We start from the raw sequence: 18,748 nt of genomic DNA, 5'->3' as shown, positions 1-18,748 counted from the left end.
AGGGGTGGACACGCTCAGGCCTCAGGTCTGGACCCCGGGGCTTTCCGCTCCCTGCACTGCTGGGCCTTCCCTTGAACCAAAAGCACAGCTGTGTGTAGAGGGCAATCTGAGGGTGCAGCTGGGGAAGGATGGGCTGAGGGGACTTGGGTGCTGCAAGGAGTTAGGATGTTTGAGGCTATGCTGCCACAGGCCTGACTCATTCATGCAAATCAGAATGCAATGGATGCTCACACCCACTCCGCCAGCAGGCTCTGCGGCACCCCAGGGAGGGTCCCCAAACGTCTCCGGGTGTCACTACTGTCCTTTCCCGTTACTGCCCCACTGAAGTCTGTCTCCGCATCTGCCCCGTCCTAGCCCACCCCTGGGCCTTGCACACTCAGTTCCCTTTGCCTGGAAGGGCAGGGAGGCCCAGCTCAGAGAGCTCCCTGGAAGCCTTGCCGACTCCACCACACAGAAGCAGCCTCGGCCGCTGAAGGTCCTGTCGCAGGTGACCTGGGCAAGTTTCCACCTCACACAGCCTCTATGAAATGGGGTTAAAATGCCGGGTCTTGGGACTGTGCTGAGGAACCTAAGATGAAGGTGGAGTCCTGGAAAGGGCTGGGCACACGGTCGGTGCTAGAAGCTGTAGTGTGCCTGTCCCTGTGGAGGCCGTGGGCCACCGTCCCCTATACTGTCAGAAGTGGTGTCCTCGTCAGGAGTGGGCAGGGATGGCACGAGGGAGATGCTGGGCAGGGACAGAGAAGGTGTTTTAAACTGCCCTCGGGGGTCAAAGTGTTCCTTAGACCACAGAAGGGTGAAAGCTTTGACTCCAGCAAGAGGGACTCAGGCCAGATCCGAAAAAGAACTGGCTGGCAAGGATTTGAGGTGCTAGATGACTCTCACTTACCTTTGTACTGAGACTGCATGCCCGTATGAGTCCAGCCGGTCCTGAGCTCTACTGTAGAGGGCGGGGGGGCAAGAAGGGATGAGGACTCACATGATACCCCAGGCCAGGTTGGAGGTTGGGTGGAGATGGACCCCCACGAATGAAGCAACCAGAGACAGAGCAGAAGCAGTGCTGAGCTGCATGGCCTAAGCCCTAGGTAGGGGGCAGTCAGGGAGGACTGTCTGGAAGAGGTGTTCTGGAATCAGTACCCGAAGGTTGGAGGATGTGGCTCATTTACTCATTGTCAGCAATTTCGGGGGCGGCTCCCATGTGCCAAACTGGTTCTTGGTGCAAAAAAAGTGAAATGGAGGGAGTTGTGGGCCAGCCCAGCCTGGCTGGGGCTTGGGGTACGTTACGGGCAACTTGAGCAAGTCACTTCCTCCCTGTGGGTGTTTGTTTCTTCATCTGTAAAGGTAGGGTTGGAGCAGGTCGAATGACAGGCAGAGCAGCTGGACTTGAGGGCGCTGGGAACCACAGAAGGGCTCTGAGCAGGGTTGGGACTGGGGTTGGCACAGCAGAGAGGTGCTGGAGGGAAACAGGGGAGAAGCAGGGGCAGGGGCAGGGTGGGGTGGTGAGGTGTTGCAGCCTGAGCTGGGTCCTTTGGGTGGGGGAGGAGGAGAACCCTGTGGCAATGCTGTCACAACGGGATGACACTCCCCTCTGCCCAGTCTCTGCTTCCCTGGGGATAGAAACTCACTGATGTGTCATAGCAGCTGAAGGGCTTAAACCTCCATACTGCTAACCAAATTTTAGATGTACTAACTCTTTAGGCAAAAATCCTAAACTATGTCAATATAAGAGTGACTAAAACAATACAAGAATACATGCATACTAAAAAAATAAACAGTTGGAAAAATAAAAATAAAAACCTCCATACTGGGGATCAGGATTAGAGTGGTGAAAGTGAGACACTTGCCTCAGGCACAAAATATGGGGCTGGGGGTGCAAAAAGCTCAGTAATCAAGATAAATAATACTTTTTTAAAAATCAGTATTAATAAAAAGTCCAAGGTAAATAAAACATCCAAATTTTAAATAAAGAGGTTTAATATTACCAATTATTTCTTTGCCTCAGACTCTAGAATAGCTCAGCAGGGCACTACTCTAAACTTCTTTTTTCAAGGAGCTGCCGCCTCCAAGAAGCTTTCCCTGACCACGGGCCTGGGGAGGGCCATGTGGGCTGTTTTCGCTGGCTGGGTGGTATCTGACCCCCTCTAGCAGGTCCAGGTCTAAGGTCCGGCTCGTGCTTCCAGTGCCTTGAATGGGGCTATCTTCGAGGGTTTCCAGTGCAGAATCCCCAAGTCTGACCTTGGCCTAAAGCCTTTAGTGCAGGAATAGGAACTTGAGAGAGGCCCAGGATCGGACTGTGCCTTTTGCAGGGACAGAAATGGTTTCCTGTTTTCTAGCCCTGGTCATTCCCATAGGGTGGGGTCATCATCAATCAATTCATGTTGAACCTTTAGAACAGGGCCCAGCCTGTAGCACGGGCTCCGTGTTCATTGTCACTTTTGAGAGTCAGTGAGCAGAGTAGTTAAGAGTCTAGAACTGCACTGTCTGATAGAAATACAATGCACGCCACAAGTGCAAATTTAAAATGTTCCAGTACACATGCACAAAAAAACAGATGAAATTAATTTTAATAATGTTACCCAAATATCCGAAATGTTGTAATTCCATTATGTAATAAATAGAAAAAATTGGGATAGTTTATATTCTTGTTTTTTGTACTAAGTCTTCAAAATCCAGTGTGTACTTTTATACAGCACACTTCATAACATGACCACATCTTGAGTGTTCATTAGCCATATGTGGCTACTGCTGGTTACTGTATTGGACAAAACAAGTCTATACTATATTCAAGCTGCCCCTTCCTAGCTGTGTGACTTTGGGCAACTTATTTTAACTCTCTGTGCCTCAGCTTCTTCATCTTAAAGTATGAGGTATGTACCTCATAGAGTTGCTGTGAGGATTAAGTAAGTTAATAAAAAGAGCTTATGTACCTGGCATATAGTAAGGACTATTTCTGTTGTCTGTTACTCTTTTTTAAAATCGTCATTTGTCTAGCACTGCCATTTTTTGCCAACTCTTTCTGAAGTACTTATTACGTAAAATTTATTTTTAACATAATTCACTTTTGAAACATTTTAGCCCCATGCTAAGAAATAATTGTGGAATCTACTTGAGATAAATACCTAACTAGTAAATTGAGAATGTTCACGAAAATCCCCTAATGCCATCATGCAGAGCTCAGCCGTTTGCTGTTGACCCTGTCCTAGTGGCAGGAAAGGTGGCTCTGGCTCTGCCCAGGATCTGCCCATTGCACCCCCAACCCCCAAATCAGAGCTTGAGCCATCTGAGCTTGCCGGTGGCCTCCCCTCAGTGATGCCCGGGCCATCCAACCTTGCCAGTGGTCTGTCCGCAGGGATGGCTGGTTCTTTCTTCTCCTGGCTGGAAACACCTCTTTTTGCCCCCAGCCATGTTTAGGAGCAGGTGTCTGGGGTCTCATGCCCCTGCCCCTGCCCTCATCCCACACCATGGCTCCCAGGCTTAGAGAGGGTCCTGTTTCCCTGGGTCTCTCCAGGGTCCCCACCTCTCTCTGACAGACTCTGTGTTGTGGCGGGCACTGCCTCAGTCATGGAGTTGCCTCTGCCCATCACCCATGTCTTCCCTGGGGACAGTCCAGCCTCCTGGTCAGGACAATAGTCTGTACCACAGCCTGCTCCCTGTACGTCCCAGCCACTGGTCCTGGGAGAGGGTCAGAGAATGAGGAGTCCTGACTCCCCTTTAACACCTGTGTGACCTCTACCTCTGGGCAGGCCTTTCTGTCTGCCACCTCACCGCCACCAGAAGGCTCTGGCTTCCATTAGGCTCCCTGAACCCTTCCCTCCTCTTCCTTCTCTTCCTCTACCATTTTCCCCATCTCTTGCTTTCTTCCCTCTTTCCTTTTTCCCATCCTTCCCTCCATCCTCTTTTCCATCTCTTCTCCTTCCTCCTCCTCTTAGTACCCCTCCGCTCCAAGTGGCCTTGTCTCATGGACCTTCTCCTCCGCTCCTGTCCTTGCAGCTTCCACCTCAGGCCAAGATGAGCTGTTCAGAGTAGCGGCCGCCTCTGGGAGGACCAGCATCCTGGGCAGCCCGGCAGGTGAGTAAGAAGCTGGGAAGGGGGAGAGGCTGGGTGTGGCAGGCTAAGTCCCAACTTTGTGGTGGGGGCAGGAGCCTTCATGGAGGGGAGACCTGAGGTCCCATTTTCTATTTTGAAAACTGAGATTGAGAGGTAGAGAGAGGGTAAAGCCCAGAGACCATGCAAAGAGCCTCCCAGGGGAACTTAGATGGGTGGGACCTGGCATGGACCAGTGGGTTGAAGTGTGTGTGTGTGTGTGTGGGGGGGGGGGGGGGGATCTGCTTCCTTGATTCTCTTCTGTGCCTGGTCATTTATCATTTCTTTCTCATTCTCAGATGATCACGTTGGCCTTTAAACTTTATTTATATTTTTGAAAATGGTACAAAATTAAAAAGATACAGAGGGTGTAGTGAAAGGTAACCTTTCCTTTCTTGTCCTCCTAGCTGCCAGTTTTCCTCCCGAAAGGCAGTTTCTTGTAAACCCATCATAGGTATTCTGTGTATATGTGTTCTATATGTATATGTATGTTTTCTTTTTAAATTAAATTTATTGAGGTAACATTGGTTAGTAATATTATATAAATTTCAGATGTACAACATTATATTTTGACTCTATTGCATGCTTACTACCTAAAGTCTAGTTGCTTTCCGTCACCGTATGCGTTTATTCCACCCTCTGTACCCACTTCGCCCTCCCCCCACCCCTTTTCCCCTCTGGTGATAACCATTCTGCTGTCTGTATCCTTGAGTTTTGTTTGTTTGTTTGTTTTGTTAGTTTGCTTACTTCTTTTATATTCCACATATGAGTGAAATTGTACTATTTTTGTCCTTTTTTTTTGTCTGACTTACTGCACTTAGCATAATACTCTCCAGATCCATCCATGTTGTCGCAAATGGCAGTATTTCATGTTTTTTTTATAGCCGAATAGTATTCCAGTGTGTGTCTTCTGTATCTATTCATCGTTGATGGACGTTTAAGTCATTTCCATGTCTTGGCTATTGTAAACAACACTGCAGTGAGCAGCAGGGTACATATATCTTTACAGATAAATGTTTTCATATTTTTGGGGGGTAAATACCCAGAAAAGGATCACGTGGTAATTCCATTCTTAGTTTTTTGAGCAGCCTCCATATTGTTTTTCACACCTTTTGTCCCCAATCTCTCTAACGCTTATCTCTTATCTTTTTAGTAATTGCCATTCTGATCTCATTGTGGTTTTGATTTGCATTTCCCTGATAGCTAGTGATATTGAACATCTGCTTATACACGTTTTCTTTTTCTTTAACCCAGATGTCTACATCATAAAACACTATTCTGCACCTTGCTTTTCCACTTCATAAATCTTTAATATCATTTTATATGAACAGTAGACTCTGCCAGTGGATAATTTTAGTTGGGATTGTGCTAATTATAGCTTAACTCTGGAAGAACTGATGACTTTATAATGTCGAGAGCCAGCTTATCTAAGATATCTAATGTATTTCGGTTTGTGTCTTCCTTTGGGTCCCTCAGGAACCGTTAAAAAAATATTCTCATAGTTCAAAAGTTAGGTGATAGAAAAGATGTGGAGTGAAGTCTCCCCACCAGCCAGAGGTGGGTTTCCAGGAAACTGATGGAATTTGATCTTAAGGCTCCTTTCAGGGCACAGGGAGGGGTCCAGGCAGTGTGTGCCCATGGTCATGTATTTTTGTAAATTTTTACAAAAATAGGATATTCTTTTTTTATGAAGAAAATTTTAATTGAGATATAATTGACATATATTTTGATATAATTGACGTATAACATTATATTAGTTTCAGGTGTACAACATAATGGTTTAATATTTGTATTGTGACATGGTAAGTAAAATATTGTGTGCTTTTTCTTAAAGAGGGCGTCCATGCTGTGGAAGCTTCAGGCCTGAGGAAGTCTGGTTTTGCGTCTGCTCCCTCTTGTGCTCTCGGCCCTCATTTTTCTTTTTCTTTCTTTCTTTCTTTTTTTTTTAGCAAGAGAAAATAAACAAATTTAGTACATACATATGGAACCCCGCATACATGACCAGCTCTAATTTTTCCTCCTCAGAGGCCACCAGCGTCACCTTGTCGTCTATGTGTCTTTTCAGAGATACTTTATGCATTTACCAGTACTCATACTGATCTAGCCTCTCCCTTTGTTTTTTTCACATTAAAGGCAGAATGATATATATACGGTTCCGCACCTTTCTTTAGTCCCTTAACAACGTATCTTGGAGGTCTCATATCAATATGTAATGAGTTTCCTCATTTTGTACAGCTGCTGGGTATTCCATATAACTACACTATAACCATTCTCAGGTTTATGGATGTTTTGGTTGTTTCCAATCTTTTGTTATTATACACAGCTCTATAACCATAACTGTCTATAGATATGTCATTTTGGATACGTGCCAGTAAGACTGCAGGCTAAGTGTCTAAGGGTGGCTGGATCAAAGGGCAGAAGCACTTGGGGGTTTCCTAGCTTTTGTGGCCTTGCCCTTCCTGAAGGCTGTCTCACCTGCTGGGGCGGGGAGTGCCTCACCCTGTCACCACTTAGTGTGGGGAGGTTTAGTTCCCTTTTTGGGTGTTTAAGAACCATTTCTATTTTCTTTCTGTGGATTTATCTCTTCATTTCCTTTGCCCATTTTTCTGTTGGGTTATTGATCTATTTCTGATTTTTAGGTCCTTTTCAGTCTTTAGGAACATTAGCGCTGTGTTGGGGATGAGTGGCAGATGTCTCCTAGTTTGTCATTTAGCGCTTGTCTTTTGCTTATGGTGTTTTTTCTCATGCAGGAACGTTTGATTTTTATATAGTTGAATATTTCAGTTCTTTCTTTATCCTTCTAGGTCTGTATCATTTCCAAAAGACTTTCGCTTTCTGAGATGATTTTAAAAATCCTTTTGTGGTGCTATTTTTTTTTTTATAATGAACTCTTTGATCCATCTGTTATTTATCCTGTTGTAAGCTCTGAGGTAAAGGTCCAACCTAGTTTGTTTCTAGACTACTCCCCAGGTGTCCCAACAACTTAATAATCCATCTAGTTTAAGTTCCTTTTGTTTACACAAAATTCTTATATGTGTTTGGGTCTATGTTTGAATTTTCTGTTTTGTTTCATTGATCTGTCTGTTCAAGTGCTGGAAGCATGTTAGTCATCCCTTGGTAACCATGAGGGATGAGTTCCAGAACCCCCCGCAGGTACCAATATCTGTGGCTGCTCAAGTCTCTTATTTAAAATGGTATACATCAATACATACAGTTTGCCCTCTGTATTTGTGGACTCGTAACTGTGGATCAAAATACGGAGGGCCAGCTGTACTGTTTTAGTTACCATGGCTTTATATGTTTTAATATGTGGTGAGACTGATTCTCACTCTTTACCCTTCCTTTCTCTCACCCCCTGCTTCCAGAATTTTCCTGGAGCTTCCTGCTTATTTATTTTTCCACATGAACTTTCAAATCAACATGTAGAGCTGAAAAAAAATATTCTGTGTTTGTATTTAATAGGATTGTGCATATTTATAAATTAGAGAGAATTATTATCTTTATGCTTTCTTCTATCCAAGAGCGTACTGTGTCTTTCCATTTGTCCAGGCCTTCTTTTTGCCTCTCTGTAACACTCCAAAATTTTCTTCGTGTAGGGCTTGCGTATTTCTTATTAAGTTTATTCTTGGTGTTTTATATTTTGTGATTTTAAATGGGGTCTTTCATCTTGGTTTCTACCTGGTTATTGCTTATAAGTATTGATTTCTGTTTTATAAATTTTGAACCCAACTATCTTACTAAATTCTTTTACTGTTTGTAATAGTTTCTCAGTTGAGCTTCTTGGATTTTCCAATTCAAAGTTCATGTTATTGGTAACTATTAATAATAGATCGTTTATCTCCTTTCCCAATTTTTATTCCTCTTATTTGTTTTTGTTCTTTAGAAGTTTCAGGGCAATGTGAATAATAAATAATAATAATCATAATCATAGTAATAATAGTGAAATGGACATCCTTGTCTCATTCCTGACTTTAATGGAAGTTTTTCTATTAAACAAGTTTTTGGCTTAAGGAAGGATCAGTCTATTTTTATTTTAGTAAGATTTTTATTTGTTTAAGTACACTGGATATTGAGTTCTATCATATGCCTCTTTAGTATCTGTGGAGATGATCAGATGACTTTTCCCTTTTGATCTGTTAATCACCTTTTCTTTGCGTCATCTGTTTCTAGACTTTTGCCAGGCCAGGAGCTCTTGAGTGCAGGGATGGGACCTGAGGCCCCATTGGCCAATGCAAGGCTATTTCGAACAAACAAATGAATGAATGGCCTTTCCTATACATTACTCCTTTTCCCCCTTGATAGTGGGAGGGGTTACTCACTCACAGGACCCGAACCCCAGAGGCTGTGTGATGCTGGGTTGACTCCCCTCCTGGAGCATTCCATTTCCTCCAGGGGCCTGGAGATGGGGTGAGGCTCAGCCCGTAGACTGGGCCTGCTGGGACACTAACAGTGGTAGCCTTCAACTCCACCCATACTTACTAAGCCCCTGGGCCTGGCCCTCAGCTGGGAACTGGTGCCTCAGAAGGAATTGGGCCCTTGCCTGGGTCTTAAAGAGGGCAGTAGAGTGTATGCCAGACATAATCATTGGCCAGCCTTGCAGCCGTGGCCGAGGCTGTGGATGGGGTGAGTGGTGGTACCAACTCTGGAGGTCCTGGAGGGTCTCTTAGAGGTAACGTGAGCTGGATGCTAGGTGGCCACAGGGGTAGGGTAGGGGGTGGGGGTGGCTGGTTTCAGGCAGAGGGAAAAGCCTGTGTGTTCAGAGACCTGGCAATACCTGGCCTTGCCTAGCACATGGGGCACAAGGGAGAAAGCTTAAGGACAGAACTTGACACGTGGCATGGGAGAGCCACAGAAGGATGTTGATCGGGGAACTATGCCTGGGCATCCATGCCTCTGATCCATGCCCATCTGTTATTCCAGGTCTGGACAGAGCCCTGCTGGCAGGAACCATGGCAGAGGCTGGGGATGCAGCACTGTCGGTGGCCGAGTGGCTGCAGGCTCTGCACCTGGAGCAGTACACTGGACTCTTTGAGCAGCACGGACTGGTGCGGGCCACAGAGTGCCAAGGCCTCAGCGATGCCCGCCTGGTGGACATGGGCGTGCTACTCCCTGGCCACCGCCGCCGCATCCTGGCTGGACTGCTCCGTGCCCATGCACCCCCGGCCCCCATGCCCCGCCCCACCCCAAGGCCTGTGCCCATGAAGCGTCACGTCTTCCGCTCACCACCTGCGTCTACCACTCCACCGGAGCCACTGCCCACAGCTGGAGAGGATGAGGGGCTGCCCACTGCCCCACCCATCCCGCCCCGGAGGAGCTGCGCTCCACCTGTCTGCTTCTCCCCCCAGTCCACGGCTGCCCCAGACCCTGTGCTGCCCCCACTGCCTGCTAAGCGGCATTTGACAGAGCTAAGTGTTCCACCCGTGCCCCCTCGCACTGGGCCCCCCCGTCTGCTGGTGAGGTGCGTGGATGCTGTCCAGGGTGGGAGGGACATGGGCAGAGGATCCTAGAGCGTGGAGGGGGAGTTGGTGGCCTTTGGCACTGGAGTAAGAAAGGCACTTCAGTGGAGGGAGCAGCATGTGCAAAGCTCGGAGGTGGGAAGCACCTTCTGGGTCACTGTGGGCAGACAATGTGGCTGAACTATTGGGTGAGGGAGGGTGAGCTTGTGGATGGTGCTGCTGGGATATCCTGTGAAAGCCAGGGGAGCAGCCAGGAGGATTTCAAGCAGATGATCTGATGAAAGCTGAGTGTTAGAAGGATGACTCTGGCTGCTGGTGAGGTCGATGGGGAAGGAGTCTAGGAGACCAGTGAGAGGGCATAGGGTCCGGTGAGAGACCCCCTACTCAGGCTGTGTTGGAGAAGTAAGCAGACTGGGGCGATGTGTTGTTTCTAGAACGGGACTTGGGGGACCTAGTGAGTGGAGAGGGAATGGGAAGCCACAGCGGCACCCAGGTTTCTGTCCTGGGTAGACAATGGTGCCATTACTGATCTGGGGACACAGGTACAGAGTGCGTGGGAGGAAGTCGAGTTCAGGTTGGGCCTGTTAGGTACGAGATACTGTAGGACAGTGCTGTACGATCTGGAGTCAGGAGGTCGCATGTGGAGGGAATGGGGAGCCTCGGATGAGGAGCTTGCCATGGGGGAGCGGGGACCACCCAAGCTCTGGTGCTGGAGCTCCGTCTTCCCCTTTTACGCTGGCCTCACCCACTTGCCCGCCTTCTTTCTCAGAACTGTTTGCTGCCCTCCTGGCTTCTGGCACTCCTTGTTTTCTTGAGTTTCCTCCTACTTCTGTGGGTGTTCCATTTTAACTTTTCCATGTGCCCTACCTTCCTCCCCTTGCTAGGGTGACCATCCCCAGCTTGGGCTGGATATGTGTTCAGGGGTGTAGTGGAGATATACTGCAGCATTTGGACCTAGTCAGCCTAATCTGGGAAGCCGCCTTGTAGGAGAGAGGGGCGTGCAGACAGGTCTTCTGGCCCCTATTATTGTTGAGCCCTGTGCTGGGTGCTTTGCCTACATCTCATTTGATCCCTGCAGCAAGCCTGGGGGGTTTGTGCCCCATTTTCAAGCAGAGAAACTGAGGCTCAGAGAATGGAGGAGACCACTGGCTGGATCCATGCCAAATACATGCTCAGGGTGCCCCTGTGGGAGGGTCTGGGATGTTTTCCCCACCCAAAGAGGGGCGTTAAGTAAGGGGCCTCGAAGCAAGCCAGGGCTGTGGTGTTTTGAGGTCTGATTGATGGAAGCACAAAAAGGGTTTGTGCCTTTCCTGGATTCACACAGCTAGGGACAGTACTGGGGTGGCCCAGGAGCCTGACTTGCAGCCTAGATTGGCGTTTCCTGGTGCATTGTGCCCTCTAGTGGTCATTCTCCTGAATGCACGAGTAATTTCTATTTCCTTTAACTCCATCTTCAGGATGGAGTGCTTCTCTCTCTCTCTCTCTCTCTCTCTCTCTCTCTCTCTCTCTCTCTCTCTCTTTCTCTCGACTGGGAATAGGTAAACAAGGGCACGAGGTAGGGCCCTGTTCATAGGGAGCTCACAAGGGCTGAGGAAGCAAAACCCCCAGTGGGGCATTGGGTCTGGATTCCTGCTTCGGAGGCAAGACACCTGAGGCAGGCCCAGCTAGCTGTGTGACTCCAATTAGAAGCTGCCCCTCTGGGCCTGTTTCCCCATCAGGTACCGTTCTTGACCCTTCATGGCCCTTCTGGTACTGACAATGAGTTCAGGAGACTTGCTGGGTAGAACAAAGTTCCTATCCATGCCCCAGGGTACCAGCCCCCACTCTCAGAGCCTCTGTCTAAACTGAGCCACTTAACCAACCTCTGGGAGAGTCCAAGCTCCCATGGTTAGGAAGCTGGTCCCTTGTAGCTAGAGGACCCAAAATTCATTCCACTCGGAGATAATGTGTAGACAGTTATTCCCTCAACTTGGGACTATTTCTTAGGGCAGAATGTGGTGGTAGGCAAGCCACCAACCCTGGTCTCCTGTGTCCTGGGGCTTTTGCCCTTTGGAATTGTGGGCACCCAGAGTCCTAGTGCCCTGGGCTTCCAGGGCCTACAAAGTCTGTAAAGCCCAGTAGTAGAAAAACTCACAGCAGATGGAGCCTCATGTGCCTGTATGTGTACCAGGTGAAGGCTGGGCAGGGTGGGGGCCAGGTTGGAGCCTGACTGGCTATCCCATCCCCTCATAGCCCCTCCCTATGACCCCCAGGCTCTATGGTGCTCGATGGGAGACTGCTCAACCTGGCCTGCTACTGCCCCCGTTGCAGGAGTCCCCATTTCCTGACATGGCCTTCCTGTTCTTGCTTGCATCCTCTGGTGACAGGGATCTCATTCTCTCGATCTTAGGACCTCTTACACCAGATCATGTGGTGGCCGAGTGAGCATTTCTGCATGACTCTAGCCCATCACCAGGCTTCCTTTTGGAATTTGGGATTATCTGTTGTGTGTGCATGTGTGTATTATTGAGGTAGTAACTTCATGTGAGGGCATGCCTGGCCAATTTGTGTGTGTGCATCTGTAGGAGTGCATGTTTGTGCAAGCTGTTGGGGTAGTCGTGTCTATTTACACATCTGCACAGGTTCTAAGGGAGGCGATGTGTGATCCTACCATGTAAACGTGTGTGGGGATTTATGCCATTTCAGTGGTGGCTTGCTGTGGTGTGTGTGCGAGTTCACCAGGGCCCTGTGCACATATGTATGTCCAGGTATGCTGGTGTGGTGGGGACTCCCAACAGTACGAATCCATTTTCGAGTGTGCATGCTGTGGGAGGTGAATTAGTGTGTGTGGTATTTCTGTATTGTCAGGTGTGAGCCAGTGTCTGTACATGTGTGTGCAAGTGATGCCAAGAAATGTCCACTGGAATGTCAGCTCCATTAGGGCCGAGAGCCTTGTTGATTTTCTTTACTGCTGAATCCCCACCATCTGGGACAGTGCCAGGTACCCAGTCGGCACTGAGAAAGTATCTGATGTGTGAGTGAATAGACGAAGCCTGCGTGAGCTTCTGTACTGCAGGTACTGAGCACATGTGCTGCCCGTGCTGACTCAGCAGCAGTGAGTACCCTCAGTGCCCACTGGACACTGAACAATAGGGTTAAAGGGACCTGAGCTCACCACCCCAGAATCCTTCCCAACACCCAGCCTGCCACCCCAGATATCTTGGAAAGGGAGAGGCCTTCAGTGGAGACAGGCAAAAAACCAGCAGAATGGGGTCCCTTCCTCCCTGCCCCAGCTACGTTATGACTCTCAGAACCAGGCTCACCATTCTGTCTGGCCTGGGAGGACTCCACTTCACCTCCAGAGGGTCTGCACCCCCACCCTTATTGAAGCCTGTGATAGGGAACTTGGCTGGCAAGTTCAGAGATGCTGAGAAATTTGCTCAGGGTCACATAGCCCAGCAGAGGGAAGCTGATGTTCAGACCCTGCTTCTGGCCTGGGGCCCAGTCTACCCATCCAAGTCTCGTAGGTGTGAACCCTCTGAGCCTGCTTCCTTCAGAGTGGCAGAGGGGTCATTTCTGACCCAGCGTTCCAGGGTCACTCCACAGAGCCTCTCCTGGAGATCTGGGCCTCAGTTTCCTCCTCTGATACATGGATGCCTGGAGATACCACAGTAAGGTGGAGTATTTGCCAAGAGGAGGCAGCTGCCAGCTGGAGTCACATTGCAAGGCCTCCTACCTGTGCCCCTGACTGCCCTGCAGCCCAGCCAATCCTTGGTCTTCCTGAAGGCTGATCACTTGTTGCCAGGGCAGAACTTGCTCCCTTCAAAGAGCCTTTTTCTACGCTTCTTGGACTTCCTCTTTCCTGGCCAGGGCCAGGGCTTTCCTGGGCGTCCACTTTGTAAGTCCCTGCTACATGGTACTGGGGTGGCTTTTCACATTCCAGCTGGGGTGGTGGTGGTGGAGGGGGTGGTGGCTTGGGGGCGGGGAGAAAGTGTGCCCCATGGGATTCTGGGTGACTTTTCTGTTTCTCAGTCAGTGTTTTCAGGAAGTGTGTGTTGGCCAGGGCTGCAGGGGGTGGGGGAGAGCAGGAAACCCAGAGCTGGAAGCAGACAACACACATAGACTCACTCACTAACTCGTTACTACTGGACAGATCCACAGTTATACACAGAAACACACACTCAGACCAGGGATCACACACACTCAGAGACACAAATCACAGGCGCCCAGAGCCACCCCTGGACTCACACACCCAGGGAATAGGAGCCAGGCTGTCTGCGAGACCAGCCCAGGTTGAACACGGGCTGCCGGGGAAGGCACACAGCACACTTGAGCACACGCTGGGAGTCCTCAGGCTCGGGACCTGGCAGGCATCTGAGGGTGAGCAAGGGGTGCAAGGGGCAGCCTTGGGCTGGGCTGTTGGCAGGCGCCTTATGGTGGGGGTGGGGGAGGAGGCTCCTGCTGAGGGCCTGGGAAGGCAGGAATTCCTGTTTGTCACCTCTGGGCCGCATTTTCTATGGTGTTCTCCTCCCCATTCCTTTTTTGCTCTCAGAATTTCCTCTCTTCTTTCACTTTCTCCACATTTTCTGTTTTTCTCCTGCCCTTTCCTTTTCTCCTTCTCTTCCCTCCCCCGCCTTGGGTTTTCCAGTTTCCATTTCCCCGTAAGCCTCTCGCCTGGGTCCACTGGAAGCCCATGGTGCCTGTTTGCTGGGCCGCACAGACTCCTCTGGATGATCTCTGCCCTCCAGGCCCCTGGTGCTAATCTCAGTTCTGGATCCCCACATGCCACTGAGGATTCTCTCAGGAGGCTTAGGTGGGCTTCTTTCAAGGTCAATTTCAAGGGTGCTGTGGCTCTGGACAGCTCCTACCCGAACTCTCTTGCCCTCCCCCCACGTCCAGGGTTATAGGTCAGACCTGCTGAGGGCTGGCACTTGGTTGGCCTGGTTCCCCCCCTTCCTCCCAGGACTGGTAGTTTGGTGGGTGCCTATGTTCTTGGGGGCTGGGCTGGCCTCCCTTCCCCAAAATTGCCATGGATCTCTAATGAACTCAACAAGCCTACGCTTGGGTGACTGGGGACACAGAGATGCCTCTAACAAAGTCCTGGCTGTGTACCCGATCCTGCCCTGGTCCTTAGCTCATCTTTCCATAGGGCCCAGCAGACACCTGCACCTTCTCCTCCTGCCAGGCCAGCCCTGGGTTGGGAAGTCAAGATTGGGGGAGAGGGTCAGTAGAGTGGTGAGCTCCCTGAGGTCTGAATTTCCTCCCCCGTTACCCTCTGAAGCCAGCACAGGACCAGGCCTGGAAAGCGCATGGAGGTGCCAGGCCTCTGCCTCCTCCTGCCCATGACAGCAGGGCTGGCCTGTGAGGAAGTTCACTGTAAGCCTGGTGGTAGATGTCCCATGAAGGGCCCAAAAGGCTGTGTGAGCTTAGAGGAGGGAGCAATTGGGTGGGCTTCCTGGAGGAGGAGGCGTGTCCTGAGCAGAGTGGAGTTGACAGTCCAGGTCACTGTGGGGATGAAATGGAAAAAGGCCCCCAGCAGAGTGCTTGGCACATAGTGAGTACTTAGCAAGTGATAGCTCTAGTTCCAGGGAGAAATGGTGAGAGCTGCGTGAAGCCTTAATTGTGAAGGTGGATGCCGGGTCAATGAGGCACTGCTCTGTGGAGTGGGAGAGGAGCTGCTGACCTCCAGTGACCAGGATGTGAGCGGGGTGGTGATCATTCAGTCATTCAGCACACTCACCGAAGCCCCCTCTGTGTTGGGTGATGCCATGACACGGGCAGGGATTGGCCTGAGGGGGCTCACAGCGTGTGCAAAAGCTGAGAGGCATGCTGTGGGTATCACATCTAAGCAAGTCAAGTGCCGGGAAGGGTTTTCTATGCTGTGGCCTGGGCAGAAATAAACAGAATAGAATCGGGCTGGAGGGGCTGACCTTTGGGTCTCATGATGGAGAAGGAAGGACAGTGGCAGCTGTGGAGGAAGCAGCATAGCCGAGGGCTTGGGCTTGCATAGCCAGGGCACGAATGAGGAAGTAGGCCGCTGGGAAGGCTTGCTTGTGGCAAGGGGAGGTCGGGGTGGAGAACAGCTGTGTCCAGATCACTGGGCCTGACCCTACCTCTCGGCCCTCCTGGTGAGAGTCCAGGAGCTGGGATTGGCCTGGGTCCCTCCAAGGCCTGTGTGACACTTTAGAGGGGAGGCCCTGACTCCAGAACAGGGTGTAGGCCTGGGTCCTTGGTCCTCTGTCAGTTCAGTGAAACAAACATTGATGGACAAAACTATACTGAGTCGTCAGAAGTGTGGAGGCTGGAGGGACCCCAAGGGGAGACCCCAGCCCAGCTTGGGGCCTGAGGGGAGACACAAAGTGGAGGTGGAGGATGTGTAGTCTGGATCTCTTGAAGGAGGAGTAGGCGGTATCTGCACAGGGGAGGGTGTTCCAGGTGGAAGAAACAGCGTATGCAAAGGCCTGGAGTATGCATTTATGGAATGCAGTTCAGTGCAGGACGGCTGGCATGTGAGTCAGGGACGGGTTCAAGGCCAGCCCGAGATGGTAAGACGGTCCCACTCTGGGGCCTGCCTGCCATTACGGTGAGGCCTAGTTCCCTTTGCCAGAGATTGATGTGGTCAGAGATATGAACGGAGAATCAAGGGCCACTCTGGAGGAGGAGGCTAAGGCGCAGGTCCCTGTCTCTGTCCCAGCCTTAGGGTCTGCGCCTCCGTCAGCCACAGCTGGGGCAAGAAGAGAAGGTTGTGCTGATGACATGTGGGAGGGGCTCTCCTTACTGAATGATCAGCAAGCTTGGATGCACATCAGAGAGGGAACTGAGGCTCAAAGATGAAGTGACCTGCTTTGTGAGGTCACACACCGATGAGTGGTCGAGCTGGAATTCCAGCTCAGGGCCGCCTGGCTCCAAGTCTGTCTTAACTAGAGTAACCACATGTCTCATTTTGCCTGGGACAGGCCATTTACACCTCTTCGTCTGCCACTGTTATTACTGGTGCCTCTTCACTCTCAGAAATGTTCCAGTTTATACATTAATTATCTGATCCCCCTCCTCTTCCCCATTCTGGTTTGGGACCCTCACATGTCCCCCAGCCCCTAGGTATAAGGTTGGCTGTGTATTTGCCCTAATCTAGTAAGACAAACCTTAGCTGAGGGCCCAGGCTGGGGTGGATCAGCCCCTGCCCTCGCCAGGAGTGTCTGGTCTGGCTATGGGCATAGTGGGGAGAGTGGATGGGTCCATGTGTCACTTGGATAGAGGAGAAAGCGGCTGGAGGAGCAGGGGAGCCAGGGATGGGGGCAGGGGGAGAACAGCTCTGTGTGGGCATCTTGGAGGCTGCCTAGAGGCCAGGCCCACTGATCTATGTTTTGAGGTACAGATGGGCTTTGCATGGGCCGAGGTGGCAGGGCAGTGATGGTGAGGAGGAAGCTTTGAGCAAAGGCACAAGCTCAGGGTTGGCACTGATCTTCTGCTCTGTGGGTCAGAGCTCAATGGGAAACATCCTCAGCTGCAGATTAGAGCTGGGACTGCTCTGAGGGGTGCAGGCACTGAGTAGGCAGAACTCCAGCTGGGGTGAAGGCACTGTGTGGTCTCTGTCCCTTCCCCTGGGGTTTTCCCACATGTATGCCTTCCTGATGCCACTTCTCCTTTCCTGGACTCAGCCTTGACTCAGCAAGTCTTGGTCCCCTGTGGAGGCAGGCAGGGGTCAGCCAGGAGGCTTCCTGGAGGAGGTGGCTAAATGAGGACTGGAGGTCCATGAGGAGCCTCCTTACCCCCATCTTCCTGGCACATAGTTCTTTCCCTGCGAAGGCTCTGCTGGGAGAGGAGCCCTTTGCATTTGTTCCACTCTCCCTTCTTGCCATGACCACAGTGGCTGTCAGAGCGGTGATCTCATACCTTCTGAGACCCAACGTCAGCTCCAGAGCTGCCCAGATCCTGAGTAGCGGTGGGGTGTGAGGACGCTGGCCTCAGAGAAGCCTTCGGATCCAGGCTGTGCCCTCATTTGCTCCTGGTGGTTGAGTTTGCAGGCTGTGGTATTAGATGACCCGGGTGCGTATCCCACCTGTGGAGTGAAAGGCAAGTTACTTCATGTTTCTGCCTCAGTTTCTTCATCTGTAAAGTGAGAACAGTGGGCCATACGTTTTAGAGCCGTTGTGGTGAGTAAATGAATGACTCCATGTAAAGCACTTAGGAGACAGCTGGGAATACATACACACGTATAATTAATAAGAATTAATTAATCCAGGTCTTCATTTATTTACTAATCCTCGCTGAGTGCTAGGCGCTCCGCAGTGAACAAGGTAGTGTGGCACTTGCCTCAGGGAGCCACATGATAGGGAGGCCTCAGGTGGGCAGACCCCTCACAGATGATCAGGACGGTGAGGAGGGAGGACTGGGGGCCAGCAGTGGGAGGACAGGGGCTGCTGGGCTCCGAGGATGTTTCTACCACCACCTTTCCCTCGGTGCTGGCACTCAGGGAGCCAGGCCCACTCAGCCCTCTTGGCTGGGAGGGGCGGAGCCTGTGCCCACCTCCCCTGGGCCCGTCTCACTGGTCCTGGCCCACTAGTTTAGAGTTATGCTCTCAGCTGATCAGGCCGGGCCCTCAGGGGCCCTTTCTTGTTGTTTGGGAGCCTGTGTGTGATAGATTGTTTTGTCTGTCAAGAGGTCTCCAAGGACATTGCAATCTGACCAGTTGGGGGTCAGTACCCCAGGCCATGCCCTTGGGCCCGTGGGCACTCACTCAGTGTCCTGCTCATCATTCATCCTTTCATTTGCTTTCTACCCAACCCTCATGGCCGCCCTATCCACCTACCCATCCACCCACCCATGTCCGTCCATCCATCCATCTACCCATCCACTCGTCTATCCGTCTGTCTGCCGATCCACCGAGCACCTATTCAACATGTTCTTGTTGCCAGCTCAACCGGGCCCTGTACTGGGGCTGTGGGGATAGAGAGTCAAGTCCAGTGCTGCCCTGTCCTAAAGATCAAGTGAGGGGGACAGCCTGGTGCAGTGCCCACCAGGGGGTCTTCTTGGGTCCAGCTAAATATGCCCACTTGGCATCGGATTCCCTGAGAAGTACATAGGGGGAGAACAAGCCACTGGGGCCGTGGCAGGTGTGCTCTGATGTGGGGTCCTTGTAACGGTCAATGCCACTGTCTACATACCTGTCCAAGATCCATTCTATGTGGCCCTCCAGGGGACAGCTCGGGGGACTGAGACTCGCAGCAGAAAGG

The 18,748-nt window shown here is 50.8% G+C and overlaps 1 protein-coding gene across 5 annotated transcripts in view; it reads left to right on the top strand.

Annotated features, from left to right (window-relative positions):
* The window catches only part of ARAP1 (ArfGAP with RhoGAP domain, ankyrin repeat and PH domain 1), a 60,531-nt gene that overhangs the window by 12,029 nt on the left and 29,754 nt on the right, over nt 1-18,748 (top strand). For 3 of the 5 annotated variants that reach the window (XM_033119997.1, XM_033119996.1, XM_033119998.1), the window contains exons 2-3: nt 3,988-4,065; nt 9,001-9,538. In XM_033119997.1, the coding sequence (XP_032975888.1) occupies nt 3,988-4,065; nt 9,001-9,538 (616 nt within the window). Of the gene's footprint in view, nt 1-3,987; nt 4,066-9,000; nt 9,539-13,328; nt 13,414-13,563; nt 13,896-18,748 lie in introns of those variants that run through there. The other 2 variants (XM_033120000.1, XM_033119999.1) reach the window with 2 other exon arrangements.

Source organism: Rhinolophus ferrumequinum, chromosome 11, assembly GCF_004115265.2.
Source record: "Rhinolophus ferrumequinum isolate MPI-CBG mRhiFer1 chromosome 11, mRhiFer1_v1.p, whole genome shotgun sequence".
Classification (NCBI taxonomy): domain Eukaryota; kingdom Metazoa; phylum Chordata; class Mammalia; order Chiroptera; family Rhinolophidae; genus Rhinolophus; species Rhinolophus ferrumequinum.
This window is presented reverse-complemented; position numbering and strand designations above follow the sequence as displayed.